Here is a 21,736-nt window from a genome sequence, read left to right as displayed (position 1 = left end):
TAGCTGGGCTTTTCCGGTGCTCTGCACACAGGAGAGGTGTTGTATCAGGCTTCTTGATGCTGCGGAGAGAGAGAACAGACGCACCTGAGACCCCAGGAGGGCCAAATGGCTCATGCCTGGAAGAACCAGGCACCTGGGATGGAGATGAGGCAGGCTGAACTCAGGCTGTACAGCCAAGGGTGTCATTCAAGGCCAGAGGGCTGGGCACCCTTCTCAGCACCCCAGCCTGCCCACTGTAGCCCTGGGTCCCAGGGTTTGACCCAGGGAAGGAGGGCCACCACCCTGCCTTTTTCTAGGGTGGCAGCCCTTTCCCAGCCTACCCAGGACCCTGCTGCCTCGGGAAACCCCCACTCAGCTTTCTGAGAGGCCCTGCCAGAGGCCAGGTGGGCACCCTGGCTCCCACAGCCTCCCACCCTGCTCCCACCAGCAGAGCCCCTGAGAGCCCTGACTCTGAGACAGCTGCTGTCACGAGAGAGGAAGAGCCAGCATTTACGGAGCACCTGTAGAGCCCTGGTGGCACAATGGTTAAGAGCTCGGCTGCTTATCAAAAGGTCGGCAGTTCAAATCCACCAGCCGCTCTTTGGAAACCCTGTGGGGCTGTTCTACTCCATCCTGTAGGGTCCCACCCTGCTCCCACCAGCAGAGCCCCTGAGAGCCCTGACTCTGAGACAGCCGCTGTCATGAGAGAGGAAGAGCCAGCATTTACGGAGCACCTATGGAGCCCTGGTGGCACAGTGGTTAAGAGCTCGGCTGCTTATCAAAAGGTCGGCAGTTCGAATCCACCAGCCGCTCTTTGGAAACCCTACGGGGCTGTTCTACTCTGTCCTGTAGGGTCGCTGTAAGTCGGAATTGACTTCATGGCAAGTGGTTTTGGTGGTCTGCCAGGCCCTTTCTGCATCATGGCGTTCGATGTCACACCAGCCTAGTGATGAAGTAGTTGTCAGCCCCCCACTCTCACAGTGTTGGAAACTGAGCTCCCTCCGGGCCCTCACAGCCAGTATGTGACAGCAGGATTCCAACCCAAGCCTACTATTTCCTGGCCAAGATTCCTCAGCGCCAATGGAGGCAACCTCCTGAGAATAGGAGCTCAGACCCCTGACCTGGCAGTAGGGATGGGTGAGGCTCACCCTGGGTCATTGGCCAGGGCTCTCCCCACGGGCATTGCCTTGGGGTGGTCCCCCGACCCAGGCCCCTCTACATTGTCAGACCCAGTGGCTTCTGAGACTTGGCTCAACCCTGAAGTTTCTCCACAAGGCCTCTCACTGTGGAAGAGTGTGTAACAGCCCAGCAGGTGCTGCTCTGAGTGAGGACAAATCTCTCAGCATCACCAAAACCGAAGATTCTAATAAAACCTCAGCTGTCCTGTTCCCGCAGCTGGCAGGCAGGATCACGTGCTCGCAGCACTGGTGCCCGATCTGTTGGGTGCTGGCTCCCTCTGGTGGCCAGAGGGGCAGCTGCACCCCAGCTGGTTCCTAGCCCAGAACCTCCACTCGTTTACCTTTTGAGCCTCCTGCATGTCTGGCAAGAATTTTGGTGCCGGGGACGTAGCTGTGAACAAGACAGACAAAGCCCTGCCCTCGAGGAACGCGCATCATAGTGGGGACAGGCAGGCAGTACAAACATGTGGCACGAGTAGATGGGTACTTGGGAGAAACAACACAGGCTGTGTCATGGAAATGGGGGCTGTTTTAGACAAGGTGACCGGGCTAGATGTCACTGTGACGCAACATTTGCATAGGGGCTGGAGGAGGTGAGGGGCAGCCCTGCTACCACTGGGAGCGGACGTTGTGGGCAGAGGGTGGCACAGTGCGAAGATGCTGAGGCGGAGTAAGAAGGCCAGTGTGCTGGGAGTCGGGGAGAGTGGACGGCAGCAGCTCAGGGAGGGGGCCAGTTGGGGAGGGCCTGTGGTGAAGCCTTCAACTTTTACACTGGGCAAGAAGGGAGTCACTGGGCAAGTAGGGTTTTGAGTGGAGAAGTGACGTGACCTGACTTACATCTCAAAAGAGTCACTCAGCTGCTGAGTCGAGAACGTAGGGCCAAGGGTAGACGAGGGGCAGCCTTCAGGAGACCATTGCAGGAATCCCAGGCAGAGATCAGGGTGGCCTGGACCAGGAGGAGGGGTTGGGGGCTGGGGACAAAGAGGGGGGCTGGTTCTGAACTGAAGGCAGGGCTGATGTGCTGGCTAGCTGGAAGCGGATATGAGAGGAGCAGGGGGCAGGCCGGGCTGGGTAGTCGGGCCCTGGGTTTGGGGCCTGGAAAGGTTGAGATCCTGTCGGACATGTGAGTGGGGATGTCGTGTAGGCAGTCGCGTGTGAGTGTCTGGAGGTCAGGAGCAGGTCTGCAGTGGATTCGTTGGCATATGTTATCGTTAGCTGCCGTGGAGACATGGGGTCACGCGACCCCGTGCCTGTCAGAGTAGAGCTGTGTTCTGTAGGGTTTTCAGTGGCTGAGTTTTTGGAAGTGGATCACCAGGATTTTCTTCCCGGGCACCTCTGGGTAGACTCGAACTGCCTCTCAACCAAGAGGGTGCCTCCACCCAAGTGAGAAGAGCTCTTCTCAGTAGCGGGAGGGTGGGGCGAGTGCCAGGGACTGGTGGTCGGTTAGGTGGTGGGGGGTCACCGGGGGTGTAGCCAGGGAGGTTTCGAGGGGAGATTGCTCTATCATGGTCCCCAACCCTAAGCACTGTGCCACTGTATACCCAGGTGCTGCCTGTGCCCTGCACGGCCCCGGTTTGCCCCTGGAGTCACCATCGAGGAAGACAACTGCTGCGGCTGCAACGCCATCGCCATTCGGCGCCACTTCCTGGACGAGAACATGACTGCAGTGGACATTGTCTATACCTCCTGCCACGACGCGGTGAGGCGCAGGGCGGTGGGCGGGAGGCCGGGGGGCTGCCCCACGGGCCTTCAGGCTGTGGCCAGGAGCCAGTCAGGGAGGACAGAGGACCCTCGTGTGCACCCCCTTTCTAGCCAGTGTCAGGCTAGGCTGGGGTGGGGGTCATCCCCCTGTTACCCCCAAACCCTGCTGGCTGCCACAGAACAGGCAGGGCTGGGCCTGGTGTTGGGGTGACAAGGGCAGGGACAGACACGCTGCCCAGAGGCCAGGGGGCAGGCGCTGAAGGCCTGGGGTACCGCATGCCTCCTCCCAGGCCACTGGCGGGCTGCAGTCTCCAGGCTTCCCCGCTCTGGGCAGACCAGAAGTGTGCCCACCTCCTCCCCACGCCCTGGCCCACACCACCTCTGGGGCCAGGAAAGCAGACACAACCCTACACCTAGTATTGGGTTTCCTGGTCCCACTCTTTAGGGAAAGGGGACCAAAGGAGAAAGCAGTCGGGAGGGGAATGTGTAACCAGGAGTGGGGGCAGTGGGGGCTGGGCTGCATGGGACAGGCCAGAGGCAGCAGTCCACTGGGTCCCAGCAGTCACTGAAGTGGCATGCAAGGCTGCCATGGGTCAGAGAGGGGTTGGCAGGCAGGCGGACAGGGGCTGCTCTGGAAAGGCCTGAGACGTCACATGCCAGGGACGGGAGGCTTCTCAGTGCCACCAGGAGCTTGTCAGCCTTGCAGGCATTGGGGGCCCATGGGCCATGGAACCAGATGTCCTGGCCAGGAAAGGGAACCTACTTAGGTCACTTTCCCAGAGCCTAGCCCCCTTCCAGGGGCCTCTCAGTCTCATGAATTGCCTGCCTTCTAGGTCTACGAAACCCCCTTCTACGTGGCGGTGGACCACGACAAGAAGAAAGTGGTGATCAGCATCCGGGGAACCCTGTCCCCTAAGGTACACTGCTCATAAGCTCCCCAGCTTCCCTCTGGGGAAATCCTCATGGCCTCCTGAGGGGTGCCTGCCTCCCTCTTCCTGTCCCGCTTGGCCCCAAGCTCTCACCTGTCCCTTCTGTCCCCTCCAGGACGCACTGACCGACCTGACCGGTGATGCTGAGCGCCTCCCTGTGGAGGGGCACCATGGGACGTGGCTGGGACACAAGGTACCCTACCTCATGGGCCACCCCAGGGCCCTTGCCTCCTTGCCCAGCATGCAGACGAGTCCTATAGCTGACAGTTCCTCTCTGCTCCCTGGGCTCACCCCGACCACTTGGTCAGAGAGCTATGGATTAGAGCAGAAAGTTACCATGGGCCATCCGCCAGGAGCCCACAGCCCTGCCTGGCCCAGATCCTGCCCCCGGAAGAGCCTGAGAAGGCAGCTTAGAAGAGATCACATGAGTTTCTGTTAGACATAGAACTCCACTGAGCCTCAGTTTTCTCATCCTTGAAATGGAAATGATATGGTCAATGTGTCCATCAGCACCAAGCCCCAGGTCAACAGGGAGCATGGGTGGGCCAGGGTTGGAGAGCTGTGAGTCTCTGTGGTTTTGCTGATCACTGGAAGCCTACCTCCCGCCAGGACCGTTCCCTCAGCACTGCCTCTGTTCTCACCCAGGGCATGGTCCTCTCGGCTGAGTACATCAAGAAGAAGCTGGAGCAGGAGATGGTCCTGTCCCAGGCCTTCGGGCGGGACCTGGTGAGGCTTTTTCCATGCTATGCCCAGCTCTCCCTCCTGCTGGGCAGCAGAGGAGGAAGAGGAGGTGGATGGAGCTGTCCCCAGGACAGGCCCCTACTCTCTCCTTTGCTCTCTGACTCCCAGCCCCTTCCTAGCATGTTTCCTCTGACCCCGCTTCTTGTACCGGCTCATCATGGATGCCCTGCTCAGCCCCATTCTCAGTTTTGGATCCCCTGTCCTGTGCCAGGCACTGGAGGCACAAATATGATTCAGGCCAGGGGTTCAAAGCTCCTTTGCTACAAAACCCTTTGTCAGAAAGAAATGTCGTGGAGAAGCTCAAAATATAGAGCACGATGACAAAGAAAGCAGCCACAGAGTACACAGAAGTGGTGCTGCTCTGGTTGGGGCCATCTGAGCCCACCGGGCATCCCTGTGCAGGGGCTTCTGAGGCCCCAGTCTAGTTGTTGGGGTGCAGGGCCAACTAACTAGAAGATAGTGTAATCGCTATGCACGTACTCCTCACTTACCTCGTTATCCTACGTTTTGCATTTACAACAACAGTAAAAATCCTACTGTTTTTATTTTGCGTGTTAACAACATACGTCTGACAGTAAGAAACACGAATGTGCGAGGAGAGAGTAATGCTGGCTGTGGTGCTTAAGGTTTTGTGCCAGCTTGGCTGGGCTGTGATTCTCGGTAATTTGGCAGTTACTTAATGATGTAACTTGGCAGTTACGTAATGATGTAGCCATCCAGTTTTGTGATGTGATGTAATGTGGTCATCCTCCTTTTTCATGTAATGCAGGTTTTTACATAATGATTTTTGGAACCCAACTATGTTAACACGTGAGGAACAAGTGTAGTGATAAACATGATTATCCCAGGTACAGATGAAATGCCTCAGAGAGTGTGAGCTTCTCCTGGAAAATCAAGGAGGGCTTCCCCAAGGGGAGGTAACCTCTGAGCAATGTTTCGAAAGATGAGTAGGAGTTTGTTAAAATAGTGTCCCTCAGAAGCTGCTCTGTGGAGGTCTAGCTTGGCTCTTCCCCTGCCCCGGTAGCCACACAGCCCCACTCCCAGGACTCTGGAAGGATCCTCTGCCCCCTAGTATCAGCCAAGACAATTTGCTTGGCAGGTAGTGGGCTCAGGCTTCTCTCGGTCCCCAGGGCCGCGGAACCAAACACTACGGCCTGATTGTGGTGGGCCACTCCCTGGGCGCAGGGACCGCTGCCATCCTCTCCTTCCTCCTGCGCCCACAGTACCCGACCCTCAAGTGCTTTGCCTACTCCCCACCAGGGGGCCTGCTGAGGTGAGCAGCCTGGAGCCTCAGAGGGGGCTGGGGGCGGGCCAGGGCTTGGGGCTGGACTAGGTGGACTGGCTTTGGGTCACATGGAGGCCTGGGAATGGCCTGGTCTTGACATGGGTTGGAGCCTCGATCGACAGGGCAAGTGGAGAGTGGAGGGGCAGCTCTGTAAAATGCCAGGCAGACCCCTGGGTCTCCCCTGGCAAAGCCTTCTTGGCAGGAAAGGCGTGGCAGGCAGCAGGCAGCCCAGCCAGGCCCCTGGAGGCCTGAGTCGAGAAGCAAACCCCAGGAGTGCGGAAGCCTTTCCTCTACTCGGGAATACCACAGCCCCCTCCCCTTGGCCTTAGTTTCACCCTTGGCTTCCCTTGCAGTGAGGATGCGATGGAGTACTCCAAGGAATTTGTGACTGCCGTGGTCCTCGGCAAGGACCTCGTCCCCAGGCGAGTCACCCTGCTCTCCAAGGCCCCCTGCCTGGGCTGTTCTCCTTCCTGGGTCCTCTCTCCACCTACCATCTCCCTGGGTGACCCCACCAAGTGCCCAGTACCCCTCCTACCTTCAGTGGCCACAGTGAGCAGACAGGTGAACACAGGTGCTGGTACAGCCCTACCTGGCGTCGCCTTTCTTGGGCTCTGCTGCGCTGAGCTGCAGGCTCCCCTCCAGCCACCCTGTGGCCCACGGCCCCTTACCCTGCACCCCTCCCAGGCCCTGGCAGGCCAGGCTGATGCCCCATCTTGCACCCCAGGATCGGCCTCTCCCAGCTGGAGGGTTTCCGCAGACAACTCCTGGACGTCCTGCAGCGAAGCACCAAGCCCAAAGTGAGTCCTCCCTCCCCTGCCTGGACACCTGTCCCCACCCTTGTCTCTCACCTGTCCCCTGGACATGAGGCCCAGCCATGGGAGGTGTCATAGGAACTTCAGGCTGTCAGCATTTCAGTGTTTCAGAACTCACACCCTCCAGATGGGGAAACCGAAGCCTAGAGTGGGCAGGACACTTGCTTTAGGTCACACCACAAGTTATAACCAAGTCAAGACTGGGGACAGGGGCTCCTGAGTCCTAGTTCCCATCATCCAGAGCTGCAGCCATCCCTGGGGCTTAGTGCTCCAAGCGTGTGATGGAGGCCTCTCCCTAAGCCTGCAGAGATCCCGGCTGAGGAAGGCTGGAGGTCCTCTGTGGAGCGGGCCCGGTGCAGCTTGTTCTGGTTTTCTGTGGCTGAGAGGTGAGGGTTAGCACTTCTAATCCCGCACTGGATATTTGGAAGACACTGGGTAGCAGGGGGCTCTTCCTGTGGCAAGTTGGCCTTCAGCATCCCAGGCCGGGCAGGTGGGGCATGCCGCTGCCAGGTGCCCCAGGGCAGGCCAGGCCAGGAGGAAGCAGACATGATCCAGTGGGTCCTCTGTGGAGTCACCCTCCATTAGCACCCAGACAGGCCTTCACCCCCAGTTGCTGTCTCAGCCCAGATTGGACTGTTCCCAGCATTGGGACCCACATGCCAGGAGCCAAGGGCAGGGCAGGGCAGTAAGCCTGGGGGACAGTCTTTGCCTGGGGCACCTGGCTCTAAGGAGGCAGGACTGCCTTCATCAGACCCACCACTGGGCAGCTGTCAGGACCAACCCAGGGTTGGCCAAGCCTGGCAGGTTCAGCCGGAATGAGGTCCAGGATCTGTTCTGCCTCTGACTTCAGAAATGACCAAGAGCCAAGCCCTCCCCTTCACTGGGCCTGCTTCCCTGTCCTTTAGATAAGGGGGTTCACTGGACTTCCAGCCCCTTTCCAGCCTTGAACTTCATCAATTCCATGTCATCTATGCTTGGCATGTTTTTGGCCTTCATGGCCACCGTACACGTCAGCCACTGCCTCTTCAGGTGGGCCCTTCCCTCTGCCCCATCACCATTCCAGCCCCCTGCCAGCCCCTCTACTGAGCATCTCTCTGCTCCTGCCCACCCAGCCAGTGCTGCTCAGCTCTGTCCCCATCTACCCCTGCCCCCTGCACAGTGGCGAATCATCGTGGGGGCCACCAAGTGCATCCCCAAGTCGGAGCTGCCTGAGGAGGTGGAGGTGACCACCCTGTCCAGCACGCGGCTCTGGACGCATCCCAGTGACCTGACCATCGCTCTGTCTGCCAGCACCCCGCTCTACCCGCCTGGCCGCATCATCCACGTGGTCCACAACCACCCTGCTGAGCAGTGCTGGTAGGTGCTGCCAGCACCCGGGGCAGCCTTGGCAGCATCCGGGGCAGAAGAGGGCTGGGCTGGCCTACTCACACTCACCCCACCAGGCTACAAGACAATGGCTCAGGGTGCCACAGACGGGGCTTCTCCCAGCCTTCACCCTGGAAGTGGACAAAAGGCCGGCCCAGGCAGGACTCCTGGCTCATCTCTGACAGCCCCAGCCTCTACCCCCAAGCTCAGCCCATCCCTGTTCTCCTCTAGGGCAGCTCTCCCCATTGTGGCCCATTCAAAAGCAGGTGCACTGGAGAGTCACCCTAAGGCCCTGGCCAGCTCACCCCTGGGTTGTCATTTGAAATTACTGCAGGGGTTAGTTGGCAGAGAGCTGCAAGCAAGGACAGGGCTGTGGGCAGGGGCTGGGGCTGGAAGGAATGGACAAGCACATGGACTTTTGAGCAGTCCTTCAGAGGGTGGGCCCTGGACCCTCATTCCCAGTGTGGGCCATCTCCCCAAAAAAGCTTGTGAGCCACGCCCTGCCTATGCGTAGCAGGCGTGGTCCAGACTAGCAGCAGGAAAAGGGCTGTGTGGAGACCTGGGCTGAGGCTCGGGGGCAGCCTTTCCGGCCTCCACTTGGCAACATCCCCTGGTGTGGATGAGAGGGTGGAGGGCCAGGCAGGAGCAAAGAGCCTGGCCCAGGAGCCCAGGACATAGCCTTGCTGGCCAGTGAGGTGGGAGCCCCCAGGTGCACACCCACCCCTTGCCAAGGAAAGCCAGAGAGCAGAGCCAGGGGCCTGGGGTCCATGGCCAGGCTGCACCCGACCCTCCACCTCCTCTGGCCCCTGTGCTCTCAGCTGCTGTGAACAGGAGGATCCTACATACTTTGCCATCTGGGGTGACAACAAGGCCTTCAATGAGGTGATCATCTCGCCAGCCATGCTGCATGAGCACCTCCCCTACGTGGTCATGGAGGGGCTGAACAAGGTGAGCCCACCCAGCAGCCACCCTCCCAGCACCCCGCCAACACCTCTAGGTCGGGCAACTGCCCCGTTTCACAGACACAGATGCTGAGGCCCAGAGAGGCTAGGCGGCTCAGCCGAAACCCCCACCAATACCTCCAGGTCGGGCCACTGCCCCATTTCACAGACACGAATGCTGAGGTCCAGAGAAGCTAGGTGGCTCAGCCCAGGTCCCCACTGAGCTATGGTGGGGCCAGAAGATGCAAGTCCTTGGACTCCACCCCTGGCTCTTTGACCTCATCGTGTTGCCTTGTTGGAGGACTTAGAAGACCCCCAGTGGCTGGGCATATGGCAGGGCACAGAGACCCGCCCCTGAGGCAGGCTAAGTTCAGAGGCCCTGAAGGCCACCTGGCCCATAACAGATGCACAGCCAAGCAGGGCCAGCCTTAGCCATCACCCAGCTAGTGAACACAGGGAAGGAGAACTCCTTGAGGGTCCCTGGGGCAAGGCATGATCTACTGGGCAAGCCCAGGGGCTTTCTTGAGGGGCAGGGACCTCACAGGAAGGAAGAGAGTGGATTCCCCTCGTGAAGCACTGTTTGGCCCAAGTGGCCTGGGCCACTGCCCCACTCCTGCTCCAGGGCCAGCCTGCCATCCCCACTCCCATGCATGACTGCCCCTTCTACCACTGCCAGCTTCCCCTCCTGTCCCCAGGTGCTGGAGAACTACAACAAGGGGAAGACGGCCCTGCTGTCTGCTGCCAAGGTCATGGTGAGCCCCACGGAAGTGGACCTGACGCCTGAGCTCATCTTCCAGCAGCAGCCACTGCCCACCGGGCCACCCTTGCCTGTCGGTCTGGCACTTGAGCTTCCGCCCACAGATCGCCGCAACAGCAGCGTCAGGTGCGGAGTACAAGAGTGTGTTCAGAGAGCACATGTGCTGGTGTGCACGTGGAGCCGGTGCAGGTACTGGGTCCATGTGTGAGCATGCAGCTCTGCACACACACAAGCGAGGGGTGGAGCTTGCCCCTCTGCTTGTAATCTTTCCCCGCGCGGCTCCACCTGCCCCCCAGCTGCCGACACTGACGGGGCCATGTCCCAGAGTTTCCCTCATGGGCTGTGGGCATCCAGGTACACACAGACCCACGTGATCTGCACCCACCCACTCTCACCCTTCCCTCATCCCTGCACACAGGACAGGCAGACGTGTGTGTGCAAGTGCCCAGACCTAGACCCAGACGCAGATGCACGGACCGACTGAAATGCACACGGTACACATCAGCACAGGCCCGCAGACACACCCCACATTCACATGAGCTCTTTGGGGGGTCAGGCCCTTAAGCGATGGCTGCCCAGGGAGAGGCTGCTCCTGCCTTTCTGGGACCCCTCCCGCTACCCAGGGCCTGTGCCTTTGTTGGAGCATCTGGCCAAGAGGCTGCTGAGAAGGCAATGGGGACTTGCTCAGGGCCTCACTGCCTCCCAGCCCTTGGAGGGGACACCTGGACCACCCTCCTACCATCGTGCACTTCCTGAGGCTGCAGAAGGACTGCAGGAGAGAGCCAGTGTCCAGTCAAAGCCCCACCCACTCCCTGGTCCTTCCCTCATCCCTGCATTCCTCAAGGTGACCAGAGGGGGAGCCAGTGTCCAGTCACAGCCCCAGTGACCTGCACTCACCCATTCCCTGGTCCTTCCCTCATCCCTGCACTCCTCAAAGTGACGCAGAGGGGGATCCAGTGTCCAGTCACAGCCTCAGACACCTGCACCCACCCCCTCCCTGGTCCTCCCCTCATCTGTGTGTGGATTGGGGGCCAAGTGGTAAAAAAGCCACTGCCCTTATCTCTAGAGTCCCTGGGTGGTGCAAAGAATTAACATGCTCGGCTGCTCACTGAAGGGTTGGAAATTGAGTCTACCTAGAGATGCCTCAGAATAAAGTTCTTGGTGATCTACTTCCAAAAAATCAGCCATTGAAAACCCTGTGGAGCTCAGTTCTGCTCTGACATTGTCTCAATGGCAACTAACAACAACAACCCACCCAACAGAGGGCTACAGTATGAGGACAGAAGCAATGGGAGTCCCGGGCAGGGCACAGAGGGGTCCAGCCCCAGGGCCGGGAGGGAGTCTGGTGGGGAGCAGCTCTGGCAGCCTCTCTCCCTCCTTTTGCTCCTCCCTCCCTCTCATCCAGGCTTTACCTCATGAGTGGGGGGAGGGGCCAGGGCAGCCAGCCTCCCCCCTACCCCCCGGCCTCAGTCTGGGATATAGCGACAGGGCACCAGTGAGGGCCCCCAGCAGTGCTCCTGGAGCCCAGCACTCCCAGCGGGGCCTTAGGGCCTCAGGGTCCCCACCCTGGCTCAACTGGCGGTGACTCTGGTGTCTTCTATCTCAGCTTCTTGTGAATTGTCCTTTTAAAATAAGGGTTTCCTGCCTCAAACCTCTTGACAACCCCTGAATTAGCTGTACCCTGGTCCCCACAAGTTCATCCTCCAGATAGCTGAGGAGTCAGTCTGGCCTGCAGAGTCTCACGTCCTCCCGGCTCCCCCTCTGCAGGAGCAAGTCGCAGTCTGAGATGAGCCTGGAGGGCTTCTCAGAGGGCCGGCTGTTGTCCCCTGTGGCCGCAGCAGCAGCGGCCCGCCAGGACCCTGTGGAGCTGCTGCTGCTGTCCACCCAGGAGCGGCTGGCGGCGGAGCTGCAGGCTCGGCGGGCGCCGCTGGCCACCATGGAGAGCCTGTCGGACACGGAGTCACTGTACAGCTTCGACTCACGCCGCTCCTCCGGCTTCCGCAGCATCCGTGGCTCCCCCAGCCTGCATGCCGTGTTGGAACGTGACGAGGGTCATCTCTTCTACATCGACCCCGCTATCCCTGAGGAGAACCCATCCCTCAGCTCCCGAACGGAGCTGCTGGCAGCTGACAGCCTGTCCAAACATTCACAGGACACGCAGCCTCTGGAGGCGGCCCTGGGCAGCGGAGGCGCCTCACCTGAGCGGCCCCCCAGCGCAGGAGCCCAGGGCGAGGAGGAAGAGGGGGACAGTGGGACGGCCCCCCACGGAGAGCTGGCATTGCACAATGGGCGCCTGGGGGACTCGCCCAGCCCGCAAGTACTGGAGTTTGCTGAGTTTATTGACAGCCTCTTCAACCTGGACAGCGAGAGCAGCTCCTTCCAGGACCTGTACTGTATGGTGGTGCCTGAGAGCCCCACCAGCGATTACACTGAGGGCCCCAAGTCCCCTAGCCAGCAGGAGATCCTGCTCCGAGCCCAGTTCGAGCCCAACCTGGTGCCCAAGCCCCCAAGGCTCTTCGCCGGCTCAGGCGACCCCTCCTCGGGCATCTCACTCTCACCCTCCTTCCCACTCAGCTCCTCTGGCGAACTCATGGACCTGACGCCTACAGGCCTCAGCAGCCAGGAGTGCCTGGCGACCGACAAAATCCGGACTTCTACCCCCACTGGCCGAGGGGCCAGCCCTGCCAAGCAGGATGACCTGGTCATCTCGGCACGCTAGCACACAGAAGCAGCTGCCATCTGGGGCCCAGGCTGGAACAGGTGGCCCCATGGGTACCTGGAGACTGCCCCCAGGGCGGGCAGCTTTGAGGAGAGGCCCCTCAGGGCCAGTGTTGCCTCAGGCGCGGGGAATTGCTGCTGAGCCGGGGGTCCGCATCCCTACCTCAGCTTAGGACCCCCAGAGCCAAGGCGAGGGGACCCGAGTCCTCCAGATGGGAGTGATGGAGGAGGGGGTGGAGCAGGAAGAGCCTGAGGCAGCCAGCCAGAGTGGGCAGGGCAGCACTCAGCCCTCTCAGCCCGACTGCCCCCCACGGGGGCACCTTGGCAACCCTATTTCAGGACAGGCAGGGGGCAAGCTGATGCCCCGTTGCTGCCCACCTGGGGCTGAGGTGGAAGGAGAACAGCCCCTTCCCACATACTCTCATCCAAGCTCCAGGCTGCCATCTGCCCTGACCACCCCCCAGATCTGGAGCCTGCTGGCCAGCCCCTGAGTGACCCCCCTCTAAGGTGGCCCGCAGTGCTGTGTATGTTTACAGAAGCTGCCGGGCTTGGCTCAGGATGTGTCCTGGGTTTGCAAGCCCCCTATCCCAAATCATGTGTTCAGCACCCTCCTCTGAACAGGGCCAGAATCATGGGGCCCAAGGCAGACCTGGGGCCTGGAGGAGGGTGGGCTCAGGACCGCCCCTTCTCTGTGGGTGCCTCTCCTGCTGCACCTCTGTGGATGGGTCCTGGGTACCCGACCTGCCCAGTCTGCCCGCTGCTTCCCGGCTCACCTTCTGCCCCCGGAGAGCCTGGACACTCGCAGGGTGGAAGATACTGGTGTGACTACCCCTGGCTGCATAGGAAGAGGAGGGCCCCACCCAACACTTTTGTGTCATTCCCATGCCCAGGCAGCCCCCAGCCCTGGGATCTGAAACCAAACACACCTGTCCCCTCACTCTGCCTGCTCACTGGCCTGGGGTCCCTCCTGGGAGCAGGGCTTTCTCCCTTCCCACCCCCAACATCCTCCTGTTGTCAGGGAGTAGGGCCAGGAGTGGGGTGTCGTGCAACCTGGCCAGAGACTCTCTGCCCCCTGCCCAGGGGAGGGGTTGGGGGCTCTGGGGCCTCCACAGCCCTCATGTGAGGCGTTCCTTCCCTGCTGGGTCTGGGAAGCCTTTGGGGAGGTAGAGACCTGGCCTTGCCCCAAAAGCAGGGGTGGGGGAGCCGTGCATGTGAGTGTGGGGCCTGTGTGTGCATGTGCATGTGTGCATATGCATGTGTGTACCATCCCAGCAGAAGGCGCCCTGGGCCCACCGCCTCCCTGCCCACTGCCTGCCCAGCCTGCACAGAGACAGACGGTGAGCACGGGAGGCAGGGCCCTGAGAACCGGCCCTAGGCAGATCAGGACAACCTCAGTTTCAGATATTGTGCGTTCCCTGGTTGAGCCTGCTACTCTGACATCTGGCTCATGTGCCGAGGCATGGAGCACCTACTGTGCCTTCCTTTCCTCAGAGGCACAGTCCCCCCACTCCAGCCCCCGCACCTAGCCTCCCTGGGGCTGCAGGGTTCCCCTAGCCAAGCCCCCCATCTCATAATCACTGGCATCTGGGGGTCTGAACCCTCACACACATATCCCCCTCTACCCACCCTCCATGCAGCTGGGACTGGCCCAGAGGGCTGCCCTGGGGCACCTACCCACCCTGACAGATGGGGACAGAGACTTGGGAGCTGGGCCTCCCCTCACTCTCTGTGCCCCCACCCCTCACCAGTCCGCAGGGATACCCTGTTGTCGGCCAAGCCTCAACCCAGCCCATAAGGCGAAATCAGTGGCTTGTAGAGTTTAAAAAACCAGACAAAACCTTAAATCCAAATCAAGTTCTAACAAGCACCCTGGCCAATAGCAAGGAGAGACTTGGGGTCTGGCCTTTTAATTTGTCCTCAGCCAGGGCAGTTCCTGGGGCCTCTCAGGTGGGTGTGGAGACCACTCACACCCAGGACTGAGCCATCAGGGACAAACCCCCCACCCCCAAGACTGCAGCCACACAGTGTTTCAGGCTTGGGGCTGGGGCAGGCTCGGACTCAGCCCTGGACGCCCCAGGGTGGACCCGCCCCCAGGCCCTACCTGCCCCTTCCCTACCCCGCCCCCGCAGGACGGGCCTGCTGCACGTCTCCCCTTTTCCCTACACCGCACCTGGGGGGTCTGAGCCACCCCCCCCAGCCCAGCTCAGCTCAGACCGACCCCCACACCCCTACGCATCCCCCAGGCCCGCAGCACAAGCGCACCCAGCCGCGCTCTGGCCTGCCCTCCCAGGGCCTGGACAGCCTCCATATGCAATCGGAAGCGGAGCGGCCAGGCCCCAGACCCATGCACTCTCGATGTGCCATTCTCCCGTGACTTTTTTGTACTTCATGTATGAAAGATCCAAACTAATAATGCTGTAAAAAGAAGAGACAAATTAATATAGCTTATTCTATAAATATATCTGTATATAGAGGTTTCTGTATATTGTATAGAGCTGTGTATAAACTGGATGTAGGCGCACGCTGACGGCCTTGAGTGACCTGTCTTCCCAGCGGCTCGGGGAGGGCTGTGCTGCCAAGCTCAGGGCCAGAATGGTGGAAGAGACCCCTGGAGCCAGGGAAGCACAGGAGCTGTTCCCCAGACAAGCCAGAAAGCCCTGAGGGGCAACCGAGGACTCTGGGGACCAGATCCTGTTCTGATCCCAGAGGCACCAGGTGTGTTTGGAGTGGCTTAGCAACAGACCAGCCTGAGGCTGAGTGCTGGGTTAGAACCGTGAGGTCAGTTTACCTGCAGGCGACTCACCTGGGGCTCCTGTTAAAATGCCTTTGCTGGTTCAGCAGGTCTGGGTGAGCGTGAGAGCCTGCATTTCTAACCAGCTCCACATCGAGTTGCAGTGAGGGACCAGATGCCCCCTCAAAGCCCCATGTGTCTGAGGGCAGCCACTTGTTGATCCTGCCTGTGTGGGAGGTGGGGCAGGTTGCTTGGGTTTATAACATCATTATACCCTTGAAAGACAGGGTTCGTTTGCCCCTTTTTCCTCCCTGAGAAGCCTGAGGCTCGGAGAGCGTATGTAAGCTGCCCACAACTGCACAGCCAGGGATTGGCCGAGGTTTACCCTAGGCTGGTCTGACAGCATGGAGCCCTGGTGGTGCAGTGATTAAGACACTCAGCTGCTAACCCAAAGGCTGGCGGTTCAGGCACTCCACAAGAGAAAGATATGGCAGTCTGCCTCCTCAAAGATTACACACAGCCTTGGAAACCCTCTGGGGCAGTTCTCTGTCCTATAGGGTCGCTATGAGTCGGAATCGACTAGATGGCAATGGGTTTGGTTTTTTGGGATTGGGTCTGACGGTGGCCCCCCGACCCCATGCTGAGGGCTGGGCCAGGAGTGGGGTCCCACTAAAAGCCCCCAGCAGGAGAGCTCTGAAAGGCAGGGGCCACTGGAAGTCTTTGCCGAGGGTGTCCCTAGGCAGCCCCCCTACCCGGGACCCCACCCCAGCCTGGTTCCTGCAGTGAGGCCTGGGGACTAGAGGGCACAGGGTAAGCACGGAGCAGGGCCTGCCCCTTCCACACAGCAGGTGGCGCTGTTCTTCCAGCAGAGGCTGGCCCAGGCACTGACCCAGACTGTAGGTGGCCTGACCTTCCCTGGAGTCCTCCCTGGCGTGACCTCCCCCTAGTCCAGAGTGACCCAGCTTGGTGAGGGGCTGGGAGAAGGCTATATAACAGTATTCTCAACCTGTCTTCCCCCACAGCCTGTTTGAACAGAAGCAGAAACTGAGATCAGTCAGCTAAGGGCAAAGACCCACTCAAGGTCACCCAGGAGGTGGGAACAGATCTGGGACCAAGCCCAGGCCTCCACCCTCAACTAATGGTTTTCACAGGTTCTTCCCACCCTATAGCCTCATCCCATTCACAAACCACCCAGCTAGTTAGTCAACTAGCAGCAGAGAAACTGAGGGCCAGAGGGGTTTTGTGACGTGCGTAAGGCCACGCAGCTGGTGGGCTGAATGGAGAGGGGCCCTCATGAGGGGCAATGCTGGATAGAGGGGACCACTCAGGACCCTCATATGGCCTCTCCTGCCTCAGCTCTCCTCAGGATCTTGGAAGGCAGTCTACACTGAGGGACCCACAGACCAGAACATGGTCCTTCACCCCTGACCCCCACTGACTCACCACCATTTGGGCTTCTCTCTCTTCCTCTGGGAAATGGAGCTGATGCCAAGATTGGGTGGGTCTGTGGGAAGCCAGAAGGCCCGGGGTTGCCCTCTCCTGGGCTGGCTTCCCTGTCTGTTACTTATTAACCCCCAAGTCTCTGGATGCCTTCTGCCCGTCAAGGGCCAGCAATGGGTGCTGGGACCTGACCCGGATAGTAGAAAGCACCATCTGTTGAGCACTTACCTGGCACTTCATGGTCCCTGGGTGGAACAAACACTGCACTCCACTACTAACCTGGAGGTTGGTGGTTTGAACCCACCCAGCGGCACCACGGAAGAAGGGCCCAGGGATCTGATTCCATGAAGATTACTCTGCAACATACGGGGCCTCCATGAGTTAGAAGTAACTTGATGGCAACGGGTTTTGTTTTGTTTTTTTACCTGGCTCTTTACCTATGCTGTGAGACAGAAATAACTGGCTATGTTTCATAGGTGAAGATTCCAAGGACCAGAGGGCAGGCCTTAGAGAATGGGCTAAAGGCGCCACAGGGAAAAACAGCCACAGTCCAGCAGTCTGCTGGGCTGGAGCTGAAGTCTCAGTCCCTCACTCATTGTGGCTTGCGGTGGGAGAGCCCAGATGGGGACTCATCTCCACGGATGGGACCTCTGAGGGTCCTGGGAGTACAAGGCTCCTAGGGCCCCTTCACCAGCCCCAGCCACCACCTTTCCCAGCACCAACCTCTGCCCCCTTGGAGTTGGGAAGTAGAGGAGTGGTAGCCTCAACCCTTGAGTAAGACCTCGAGCCTGAAACATTTCAGCCACTCTCTTTCCCCAGCCCAGAGATGAAAACCCCTGAGGATAGTTGACCCTTTGCTCCATGGTCCAGTGAAGTCAGGTGAGATAGCAGGGCCCCTGAACCAGGCCAGCTCCCACCAGCTTATCAGTAGGCTCCCTCCAATTTGAAGGCTACTCAGAGATTTAGTGCCCTAGTCTCAGCAAATATTGTGCTATACACATATATATATATTTGCAACAACAACAAAAAAATCTAACTTCATGAGTTGGGGTATTGGGGACAAAATATGTATATCCCTCCATCCCACTCCTTGGTGACCAGGACAAGGGTAATGCTGAACAAATCAGGAGGGCCCTCGAATGGTGGCCGTTTAGGTACCGCATTAGTTTCCCATGGCTGCTGTAACAAATTACCACAACCTTGGCAGCTTAAAGTGTACTCTCTCATACTTCTGGAGGCTAGAGGTCTTAAATCAAGGCGTTGGCAGGGCCGCGCCCCCGTGCAGGCTCTAGGGAAGATCCTTCCTTGCCTCTTTCAGCTTGCGGTCGCTCACAGCAATCCTTGGCTGGAGGCTAGAGGTCTTAAATCAAGGCGTTGGCATGGCCGTGCCCCTGTGCAGGCTCTAGGGAAGATCCTTCCTTGCCTCTTTCAGCTTGCGGTCGCTCACAGCAATCCTTGGCGTTACTTGGCTTGTAGCTTCATTGCTGCAAGCTCTGCCTCTGTGATCACATGCCATTCTCCCTGCGTGTCTGTCTTCACTATGCCTAGTGTCCAAATCTCCCTTTTCCTTCCCTTATAAAGATACCAGTCATTGCATTTGGAGTCCCTGGGTGGTGCAAAAGGAGCCCTGGTGGTGCAGTGGTTAAGCACTCCCCTGCTAAGAAAAGGCTGGCAGTTCAAATCCACCACCAGAGAAAGAGGTGACAGTCTGCTTCCGTAAAGATTGCAGCCTTGGAAACCCTGTGGGTCAGTCCTACTCTGGGGCAGTTCTACTCCGTGGGCAGCTCTACCTGTAGGGTCGCTATGAGTTGGAATCAACTAGATGGCAATGAGTTTGTTTTGTCTTGTTTTGGGGGAGAAGGGGTGGTACACATGGTTAATACATTCACTGCTAACTGGAAGGTCGGTGGTTCGAGTCACCCAGGGGCACCTCAGAAGACAGTCCTGTTGATCTACTTCAGAAAAATCAGCCACTGAAAACCCCGTGAAGCACGGTTCTACTCTGATGCACATGGGGTCAAGCAGGAGTCGGCATCGACTCAACGGCAACTGGTTGGCTCGTTGGTTCATTGGATTTAGGGCCGAATCCAGGACAACCTCATCTTAACTTGATCACACCTGCGAAGACCCTATTTCCAAACAAGGTCACATTCACAGATACCGTGGGTTAGGACCTGGGCATATCTTTTCGGGGGACACAACTCAACCCTCTCCAGGCGCGATGGTAAGAAATGGAGGAAAGATCTGTGGGTGGTGGAGGTTTATGAAGAAGCTGGTTTCCTAGCTGGTCCTGGGCTACTCTTAAAAGAAATACATTTTGAAAAATCACCCAGTGTGGGCGGATGTCTACTTTGTCCACAGGCAGCCTGACCCGGTGGGGGAGGGGGCAGAGCAGAGAATAACAATTGTCTTAAGGGAGTCTGCTGAGGGAGAAAAACCTCTGGGGTGTTTCAGCTGGGAAAGAATAGGCGTCTCAGTGTGGCCCCTCTCCCCCCCTCTTAGCCCGGCCCTACGGGGGGAGCACCGGTCAGCACACACAGCTGGGGCCTCCAGCAAAACCCATTCTATATCTCTGAGAGCAAGAGCTCAGGAGAGCGGCCCCCGGAGGGACAAAACCTCATTGTGAGGCGGCCGCCGGCCTGGCGCCCCCTCCCCCAGCCCCAGAACTGTTGTGGCATTGACCCTCCTCGGCGGGCCACCAGGGGTCTGCTGACTGGGCCACATCTGGGGCTCGGGCACTGGCTGTCCTCCCCCATGGCTGGCTATTGTGGGGGGCTGGGGATGAGAGCAGTGAGCAAGTCTCTGGAGGTCCAGCTTCATACACTGTCACCCCACACTGAGCAGCCCAGCTCATCGCCACCTTCCTTTGGGGGTTGCTGCCACACAGACTTGGGATTTCAAGTCTGGCTAGGTTAGCGTCTTGATCCGCCAGCTCAGACAAGGGCCCCCCCACCCCAGGCCTCAGTTTGATCACCTGTGAAATAGGGGTGGGGTGGGTTTGTCCAGCTCTGCTGTATCTGAGGGCCCTCAGAGGCTTCGAGTTGAGCGACTCCATCGCTGGTTCTGGGATTCCTAAATTTTGTGCTTCTGAGGCTTCAAGGTCAAGGATCCTGTAGTTCGAATGTGCCACTGTCAATTCATTCAATACATATTTATTGAGCACCTACTGTGAGCCATGGTGCGCCTGACCCAAGCCATAGTGCTTTCAGTCGCCTCATATGCATGTGAAAGCGGGACAATGAATAAGGAAGACTGAAGAAGAACTGATGCCTTTGAATTATGATGTTAGTGAAGAATATTGAATACATCATGGCCTGCCAGAAGAACGAACAAATCTGTCTTGGAAGAAGTACAACCAGAGTGCTGCTTAGATGGCAAGACTTTATCTTACATACTTTGGAAGTATTATCAGGAGGGATCAGTCTCTGGAGAAGAAGGACATCATGCTTGGTAAAGTAGAGGGTCAGGGAAAAAGAGGAAGACCCTCAACGAGATGGACTGACAGTGGCTGCAACAATGCGCTCAAGCATAACAATGATTGTGAGGATGGCACAGGCCCAGGCAGTGTTTCGTTCTGTTGTACATAGTGTCACTATGAGTCGGAACTGACTCAATGGTACCTAACAACAATTGTGTGCCAGGTAGTGTTCCTGGTGTTGAAGTGACCGTAGTGACCAAGACTGAAAAATCTCTGGACCTCGGAGGGCTTCCATTCTAGAGCAAGGAGAATGAACAAAAACTAAATAAAAATCATATTCTCAAAAGGGGAGAAAGCAAGCCCTAGATAGGAAAAAAGGCCTAGGTAGAGGAGCTCCTTAAGGCAGGGGGGTCAGGGAGGTGACATGTGAGCTGAGACCTGACTGCTGAGGAGCTGGCCACATAGATGGAACAGCACGTGCCAAGGCCCTGTGGCAGGTGTGGGCCTAACCTATTGAGGGATGGCAAAAAGGCCTTGGTGGCTCTGGCTTAGCAATGGAGAGAGGGGTAGGAGCTGAGATCAGTGGGAAAGGCAGGCCAGATCACACAAGTCCTCGGAGACCGGGGCAATAGGTTCAGTTATTATTTTGGGTACCAAGGGAAACTATGGGTTTAGCAAAGGGATGAAATGATCTGATTCATGTTTTGAAAAGAGCGACTTGGGAGGATTGTAGAGTAGACTAGGAGAGAGGTAATACGGTTGGGCCGGAGTTGAAGAGGTGCGTTTGACGGTGAAGCCAGAAAGGAGGGCGGTGGGTTTATCTAGGACATACTTGGAGGCAGAACTTTCCATTCTAGTTGAACCAGCCAGAGAAGCCGTGATTGGGAACTTGAATTTCAGTGTCAGCCAGGATTCTTACTCTGAACGCTGTCTTTGACCCTAATTTGAATCCTGCTCTGTCCTTTACAGTAGCCACTAGCCGCGTGCAGTTATTTAAACTTAAACTAATTAAAAGTAAATAAAATCGAAAAGTCAGTTCCTCAGTCTCAAAAGCCACATTTCAAGGGCCCAGGAGCCACGCGTGGCTCATGGCTACCATGTTGGACAACACGGAACAGAACATTTTCATTACAGAAAGTTCCACGGGAGAGTGCTTCCTTAGACAGCTGCTGAGCGTCACTGAGCCTCAGCTTCCTCGTTTGTAAAATGCAGATAATCTCCTTGGTAGAGTAGTTGTGTGGACTAAATGAGATAAGGCCCATAAAGAGCTTAGTGCAGGCCTGGCACATAACAAATGTTCATTAAATGCAGGCTATTACTATTGCTGAGATGGGGGGTGGGTGACAGAGGAATCGGGGACGTTTCTGATGTTTGGTTCTAAAAATCTAAGATTCAGAACCCTGGTGTCTTCAGCTGCGCAAGGGAAGGGCGAGGTCCCCAGCACCAACCCACTGGCACCCTTGCCCAGGCCGCCCGCCCCTCCCCCACAAAGTGGCGCGGCAGCCTTGCGCCCCCCAACCCGCGCCGCGCGCCGCCTGGAGGAAACGCGCGCGTTCTGCCCGCGGTAGGGCTGTGGGGAGGGTCGGCCGGCAGAGGGCGCAGGACGCGGCAGGCGGGGCGCGTGGGGCGGGTAGGGGCCGGGCTTGGGCCGCGCGGGGGGCGAACGCGGCGGCGGGCCAGGCGGGACCGCGGCCGGAGCGGAGCTGGGACTGTCGCGCGGGTCGCGCCGGCGATGCCGCGC

The 21,736-nt window shown here is 58.4% G+C and overlaps 1 protein-coding gene across 10 annotated transcripts in view; it reads left to right on the top strand.

Annotated features, from left to right (window-relative positions):
• DAGLA (diacylglycerol lipase alpha) overlaps positions 1–14,948 on the top strand; it is a 72,252-nt gene extending 57,304 nt beyond the window's left edge. For 8 of the 10 annotated variants that reach the window (XM_064287952.1, XM_064287953.1, XM_064287951.1 and 5 more), the window contains 11 exons: positions 2,703–2,856; positions 3,692–3,775; positions 3,903–3,980; positions 4,433–4,513; positions 5,659–5,801; positions 6,167–6,235; positions 6,538–6,610; positions 7,785–7,981; positions 8,809–8,938; positions 9,627–9,814; positions 11,456–14,947. In XM_064287952.1, coding sequence (XP_064144022.1) covers positions 2,703–2,856; positions 3,692–3,775; positions 3,903–3,980; positions 4,433–4,513; positions 5,659–5,801; positions 6,167–6,235; positions 6,538–6,610; positions 7,785–7,981; positions 8,809–8,938; positions 9,627–9,814; positions 11,456–12,407 — 2,149 coding nt within the window. In that variant the 3' untranslated portion in view covers positions 12,408–14,947. Of the gene's footprint in view, positions 1–2,702; positions 2,857–3,691; positions 3,776–3,902; positions 3,981–4,432; positions 4,514–5,658; positions 5,802–6,166; positions 6,236–6,537; positions 6,611–7,784; positions 7,982–8,808; positions 8,939–9,626; positions 9,815–11,455 lie in introns of all 10 variants that reach the window. The other 2 variants (XM_064287955.1, XM_064287954.1) reach the window with 2 other exon arrangements.
• Positions 14,949–21,736: the final 6,788 nt, after the last annotated feature.

This window comes from Loxodonta africana, chromosome 7 (genome assembly GCF_030014295.1).
Source record: "Loxodonta africana isolate mLoxAfr1 chromosome 7, mLoxAfr1.hap2, whole genome shotgun sequence".
Lineage (NCBI taxonomy): Eukaryota > Metazoa > Chordata > Mammalia > Proboscidea > Elephantidae > Loxodonta > Loxodonta africana.
This window is presented reverse-complemented; position numbering and strand designations above follow the sequence as displayed.